The following is a 7378-nucleotide window of genomic DNA, read 5'->3' as shown; positions in this document are numbered from 1 at the left end:
AGCTTAGAATTGACAGCAAAATGTTTGAAACATTTTTGGTGTCTAGCATGGTTTGAGCACTTCCTAAGGGAGTGAACCTTAAGATTAGTGGTCCTACTCTTGCTCATTCACTAGACCCAAAAATAGCATAGTTTTAATACCCTTTTCAAGCACAAAGTTTATGGTGGTATCTATAGATCCATACTCTGAATCAAGGCTCGAAGGACTGCGGCAACTCCCATTTCTAGGGGCTCTTCCTCCACTCATATTTTTTAGTTTCTTATCCTAAAGCTCCTTGCTTGAGGTAGATCCAAACCTCCTTAACATGGGAGCACCTATTAAATGAGATGAGTGCTAGTCGTTTGCTAGAATCAAATGCTGGGTGGGTTTGAGAAAGTGTGGTTTGATGCATTATAATAGATTAGATTATTGGTTTTAATAATTAGTCCAAATCAGGTTTGCATTAAAGGGTTTCACTTTGGTGGAATGCTCTCTATAGTGCTTTCTTGAAGCAAGTTTGAACGGAATCGGGCACTTCTATTTTGCTCAAGCTAAAAAAAGTTTTTTTAAAAACTAGGTTCACATCTCCAAGTTCATGCCTATAGACTCACATCTCTAGGCTGACGTCTATGGGCTCACGCTCTAAACTCACACCTCTAGATGTGCGTCTATGGGCTCAAACCTTAAGACTCATGTCTATAGGCTCACGCTTTCTTTTGTATAAAATAGGCTCACATAGGTCTAGTGAGCTAGACTCATGTCATGCTTGGTGGGCTCATACTTGTAGGTTTACATCTCTAGGCTCACGCCTCTAGACTCACATCTCTAGGCTCATAGATGTAGGTTAGTGTCTTTTTTATATAAACTAAGCTCAGGGATTTGATTTTTATTAAATGGAACAACCTAGGAATGGATTTTTATGAAATATCCTAGTACTTAATTTGGTAATAATTATACTTAATTTGGGTAATAATTTTATGAAATAGACCAGTTTGGTGTGTAATTATTTGGTAATAATTATACTTAATTAGATAATAATTATGCTTAATTATTCGATAATAATTATACTTAACATTTGGTATGTAATTATTAGATAATAATTATACTTAATATTCTAATAAATACAAAAGGTAAGAATTTTCTTTCGAAATGGTAGTTGGTACAGATTATATGACAAGAAAATCCTTGAAGAACATGAGTAGGTTTCCTTATAAGTCTTCAAGATAGTGTTAATTAATTGGTATAATATTAGGTATACCTACCTCTAGACTCATGTCTGTTGACTTGCCTCTAGGCTCGCCTCTAGGCTCAAGGTTCATATGTCTAGACTCATAGTTCATGCCTAAAGACTCATGGATCACATCTCCATGCTTGGATGTGGTTAAATCATGTCTTTAACTCACATCTTTAACTTATGTCTTTTTTATGGAACTTTAGGCTAACGTCTCCCAACCCGAGAGATAGTATAGCCAAGTTCTTTGAGATTTTTAGACTTGATGAAGGGTAATTAAGATTCTTAATCATAATTAATAGTGGTTATGGAAGTGATTAAGTGTTTTTAGATAGTTTTTTGTTAATGGATTAGGAGTGATATGATAGTTAAAGTCTATATATGCACACATGGACTCTTCTCATTTGTTCTTGGGAGAGAGAAAATTTAGAGGGAAAAATTAACATGACAAAGGAGAGCCCATAATAGTACGATTATTGATATCTACATACACTAACGGGAACTTGGTTCATGACAATACCCCGACATTCTAATGGACATGTCATGTAATTCAAGCCTTTTGTAAATCATTACAATTGTTGGTTTATAAATACGAGAACTAAGTACTACATTTCTTTTTTAAAGTGCGAGGGATGGTACTACTAAAATTACATGCCATCACTTTCTGCTATGAGATTGCGTAGATTCAAACTACATACCTCCCTTGTAGGAGGCAAGGGTGATACCCTTTCATGAGGCAAGCTAAGCTTGCAGTGTCATAAAAGATAAACCCTTTAGTGTAATTCCCACGGCCCTCAAGTTAAGAAAAGCTGCTTGTAATTTTGCCTAGCCTTAAATTTAAAGATTCAAAATTTTGAAGTTTTAGTTATAAAACCCAAAATTTTGAAGTTTTAGTTATAAAACCCAAAATTTTGAAGTTTTAGTTATAAAATCGATTAACACATACAGTTTTTCAATAAAAACCAGTTGAGGTTGAAAGTCATGCATTTTTTTCATGGTTAAAAAAAAGTTTATTTTGAGAGAAAGGCAAGGGGCGCTACCACAAGAGGCAAAAACGTGTTACTTGGGTTCACACCTTGTCCACCGACGTGCAGACAGAAATCCCATATTTGGTGGCACCGACGGCGGGCGGCGGGCGCTCATGAAGAGGTGTCAGTCTACGAACCTTGTGAGAAGAGATGGAGGTTTGTGAAAAGGCGTAGTACTACTGCATGCATGCATTCATTTCCATGCCAATATACATTCGGAAGTCTCAAGCTGGCTGGCTAATATGATCACCACCGCCGATGGGACCACGTGAAGCCACTTCTGCCATCGCCATAGCTCAACACACACGCAATTGCAATAGCTTTTCAGCTTGAGAGGTGGGCTGCCAAGCAGCACTCTCTAGTACAGAAAGCTAGCCAGCTTCCTCTACAGGTTCACTGCTCTGTATTCAATACCTCACTTGTGTGCTTCATAGATTCTCTTATAGCCCAATTCCAGCTTCAATCTCACTGTCTCTGTCTCTCACTCTCTCTCTCTCTCACACACACACACACACACTCACTCTCTCTCTCTCTCTCTCTCTCTCTCTCTCTCTCTCTCTCTGTCTGTCTCTCTCTCTCTCTCTCCCATGGCATCCTCGCCGCCTCTGAACATAGCATTCTTTCTACTCAAGATGGCATTTCTCATGCAATGTGTTGCTTTCTCAAGTTTTGAAGCTCAAGCGGATGATGTGAAGGACCACCATGGTGGGAAAGCATTGGCTTCTACCAACCTGTGGGGTGTGCAAAGGGGACTCCAACAACAAACCGGCCCATTCTTGAAATATGGGGCTCTCAACGCGGATAGAGTAGTCTGCCCCCCCATGTCTGGGAGGTCCTACTACACCCCTCACTGCCAGACAGCCTCCGGCCCTGCCAACCCTTACAAGAGAGGTTGCAGCGTGCTCTCACGTTGTGCTCGAGACTCAAGCTGAAAAGCAACCCCCCCCCCCCCCCCCCCCCCAAAAAAAAAAAAAACCCCAACATTTAGCTCTTTATTATTAGGCTATTCCTTCCTTCCTTCTTCTTTTTTAATAATTAGGTAGCCTTAATCATTCACTTAAACTTGTAATCTTCCCTTATTAGTCCTTGTCAAAATAGTCCCTTCCTTAGATAGGCCTAGAATTTGAAGGGCACCCTTATTTTTTTCTTTTTTTAAGGGGATTTTTTTAACAAGCTTTTCTTTATGAAGAGATTGGAAGGGCATATAACTAAATTTTCTAAAACCTTTTCTTTCTTTCGAAGGGTAATTGTGTTTTCACCATTCTTGTGAAGATTTTGACCCCCTAGAAGGGTACTACAACCTTCGCATTGGGAGCCTCCCTAAGCCCCTCCTTTTTAACCGTCCATTTTGTTTATTAGGTTGTCCAATCCACTCATTATTAGTTAGTTCAACATTGCTTTAATTATTTCATTGTGATACTGCACTTGTTGTGTATATCCCATCATATCCCTTCAGTGCAATCTTCTTTTCAATTCAAACAAAAATTGCGATTGCTTATTATTATTTTTTACAAAAATCTAGGGTGGTTATGTTCCATGCACACTGTTTTGCTAAACAAATAACAGGCATTGAATTCAACCCTTACGTTTAATTACTTTACCAATTCTTTGTCCTCCCTCCAATTGTCTCAATGATGTCCCAATACACATACGCACAAGCTTCCAAAATTGAAACATAATGCTTTAATAGAGCACAAAAAGAAAAAAAACAATCTTTTTTTGGGAAATATATATATATATAATATTACCACATAAGTTTCTTTACAAAAAATTCGTAGATGGCTAAGACCAAATCCTATTTTAAATCCTTTACATTGCAATTAAGTAGCTTACATAGATGATCCCATCTTTCATCTTCCCAAACAAAAGAAGACTAGCTCCAAGAAACATGCCACCCCAACTGCATACACGCTATTATCATTACTTCAGAGGTATAGCCTTTCGGAGGCAGCTTTTCCAAAACATGTTTGCCAACCCACATCTTCACCACTCACTTGGTGCCTAGGGGATTCTCAATGAAGGCCACAAAGCTGTAGCTGGGATGTTTTTCTTTGAAGTACCACCTTTTTGTCTTTGGCACAAACAATATTTAATGCACCATTAGCATCAATGTACCCACATAACCAAAAACAAATTAGTAATAATTGTAATTTGCCCTACTATCATGTTCAAACTTGTCATTTTAATGATACTACTCACATTCATTATTAGATTTTAAGTCTTTCATATTTTATAAGTATTTGTATGTATCATTTATTGGATTTGGCTCTCCTATACAGGACATCAATTATTTTATGATTTGTAGCACATTTAGGCGAGTTACGTGAAAGCCTTTCAATATTGATTCATGTTCATGGCCTCTAATTTGCATGTAGGTGTCACCTTAAATGGACACACGCACATTGCATGGTTAATGTGCTTTTTCTTGCAATGTGGTGAAAACCGAACATTGATGTGGATGCAGTGGCCACATGAATTAGATAGTATCGTGGCCACATGAATTAGATAGTATCATACATCTTGTTATATTTAGTAAAGTTGTGTTTAGGAAAGTAAAGCGGGTACATAATGGTTCAACCTTCTTGTACATAGCATGACATGTGATGCACTCAACCTTTTTGTACACAGCATGACATTTGAGCAATCGTTTTTGTAGGTCAAAATTTCTACAACATCGTGGCTAACTCCACCTATCGTCTTTCCTTTTTTGGCATAGTATGTGCGCGGGAAGGACTTGGCTTCTAAAAATCGGTGATAACTGAGATATTTATTGAGTATGTAAATTACCATTTACAGATCTCTAATAGGCAAATCAGTCATTGCTATGCTTGGATTAATGTAAAATAATGATATAATACACGTCGTGTCATCGTCAATCATTCAACAAGTCTATAATAAAGAAACTGTGTTTTACAATCAGATGATGAGAAAACAAGTCTAAAGAATAAAAATGTGACAACATCAATTAATGAGAAATTAGCAGATACACTTACGGCCTTGCCAAGGATATCCCAAAATTTGGACAATGACATGCTTATAATATATATTCAATTTCGTTGATGTGACATATTTGATTTATCCACGAGATGAAAACTATTACGAGAGTGGGATGGATTATTTGTTATGACGTTGGAACGTTTATGAATATCGAATTAAGATAATCTTTTTTAAACCCATGGCTTAATTGCAAAACAAATAAGAAAAAAAAACAAATAGAGCAAAAAACGAGCTTATTTGTATATGCCCAAGGAAAGACCGCATGATGTGAAAGTAAGAAAGCTGCTTTTGAATTTGAGAAAGGGGCACCAGCACAGAGGTGCGTAGCATCGGTCGGAAATTGGATGAAAGAGCGCTCACTTTCCGGGTACAAAGTTGGTAGCATAGGCCCATGCATTATTGACAGCGGGGTCTGCGAGGTGGTCGGACAAGTTCTCAATGGGGCCCTTGCCGGTCACAATGGCCTGGACGAAGAACCCGAACATGGAGAACATGGCCAGGCGCCCATTCTTGATCTCCTTCACCTTCAGCTCAGCAAAGGAGTCCGGATCATCAGCAAGGCCAAGGGGGTCGAACGCACCACCAGGGTAAATGGGGTCCAGGCCCTCGCCGAGGGGTCCACCGCCAACTCTGTAGCCCTCCACAGCTCCCATGAGCACCACTTGGCATGCCCAGATCGCCAGAATGCTTTGAGCGTGGACGAGATTAGGGTTCCCCAGGTAGTCCAGACCGCCCTCCGCGAAGATCTGGGAACCGGCCTTGAACCACACGGCTTCTCCAAATTTCACACCGTTCTTGGCCAGAAGCTCCGGGGTCACACAGCCGAGGGCGCCCAGCATAGCCCACCGGCAGTGGATGACCTCCAGCTCCCGGTTCTTGGCGAATGTCTCCGGATCAGCAGAGAGACCTGCCGTGTCCCAGCCGTAGTCACCGGGGAACTCACCGGTGAGGTACGAGGGGGTGGCCTCGGAGAAGGGCCCGAGATACTTGGGGCGGTCAGGACCATACCTGCGCAGAAACACCCATGTAAGCAGTTACCTAGAAACTCACAAACAGCCGTTCACATGGCTGGCAACCTTGTGTCCCTTACAAAACAGTGCTAACAACGTAGCTAGCTTAGACATAAGCCCCTTACCAGATGCTCTCGGGAGCGCTCACCCTTGTCCTCCTCATCGTCACACGAGCTTCCACATTGCCTACTCTCTTAGAAAGCTCGCTCTGAGACTTCAGCACAGTCTGGCCTGCGAAGGCGGAACTACTCAGGGCAGAAGCAGAGGTAGCGGCCGCCATGGCTACGCAGTACAGCACAGATGCGCGCTAAGGGACGTTCCCTGAGACTATGGATTAGAACATCTGCATCACTTCATCACTTTATTAAAAAACCGAATAGCCCAAACATCCCAACTAATCTCATCCTACCAATCCCAGCTTGCCACCTAATGCCCATATATCCAACTCGCTCTTAGCTCCACGGCTAGCAATCAAACACGTGTCTACTTTCTCGTGACTTTCTTCTTCGTTTTCTTTTTTTTTCGTCTGTCCATTTTCTTTCTCGTTGGTTAATATAAACGTCACCTTAAAAGTTTAGCGAGGGATTACGTTTCTATCATTTATATGTACTATTTTATGAAGAAAAAAATTCAACCTCTTTATAATCTATATCTTCTTACGGCTTCTTAATCTTAATCTTAATATATATAATAGGGCTTCACTTACTCAATTGTCACATGGAAAGATTTTTAGCTCGCCTAGGCCACCTCACCTTAAACTCCACGAAGTAGCAGTCATCCCCATGTCCATGCAGAGTCGCAGGTCACAGACTCCAAAGCCGCCTCTTGCATGTAGCCGCCCTTTGTGAATGTGGCATGGAAAATTTGAAATCCTATAAACAGGCGCGCTTCTACTAGTATATATTACAAGGCAACTTTGCAGTTGCCAGGTGGCAAGTTTTTTAAGCCCTATCGTCAGTGGCAGTGTCGTCAAGGGCAGTAAACTAGAGAATATGAATGCATCTTCTCCCCCCTTTCAAATTTCAACTTTCAAATGCCATTTTGAGAGAGAGCCATTTGCTCAAGGCGAGAAATGCAAGAGGATGCACACTTGCTTTACACGAGGCTTGCATCGAGCTCTCTGCATAGACAGT

The 7378-nt window shown here is 40.6% G+C and overlaps 1 protein-coding gene across 1 annotated transcript; it reads right to left on the bottom strand.

Moving 5' to 3' along the window:
• Nucleotides 1-5497: 5497 nt before the first annotated feature.
• LOC147637080 (chlorophyll a-b binding protein 5, chloroplastic-like) lies at nt 5498-6647 on the bottom strand. Its single transcript, XM_086800696.1, has 2 exons — nt 6371-6647; nt 5498-6243 (listed from the first exon to the last, which is right to left on the bottom strand). Exons 1-2 carry the CDS (start codon nt 6523-6525, stop codon nt 5592-5594), a joined length of 807 nt encoding a protein of 268 aa, XP_086656822.1. The 5' UTR covers nt 6526-6647; the 3' UTR covers nt 5498-5591.
• Nucleotides 6648-7378: the final 731 nt, after the last annotated feature.

This window comes from Cibotium barometz, chromosome 7 (assembly GCF_041138505.1).
Source record: "Cibotium barometz isolate CiBa-2024 chromosome 7, ASM4113850v1, whole genome shotgun sequence".
NCBI classification, from domain to species: domain Eukaryota; kingdom Viridiplantae; phylum Streptophyta; class Polypodiopsida; order Cyatheales; family Cibotiaceae; genus Cibotium; species Cibotium barometz.
Note: the sequence above shows the minus strand (reverse complement) of the source record. Positions and strands in the feature narration are given on the sequence as shown.

What these genes read in the sequence shown, in the direction of transcription:
- LOC147637080 (XM_086800696.1), bottom strand. Translation starts at nt 6,525, where the DNA reads ATGGCGGCCGCTACCTCTGCTTCTGCCCTGAGTAGTTCCGCCTTCGCA. An exon ending in AGCGCTCCCGAGAGCATCTG is followed by an intron (nt 6,244 to 6,370) that starts GTAAGGGGCTTA and finishes GTTTCTGCGCAG; the next exon opens with GTATGGTCCTGACCGCCCCA.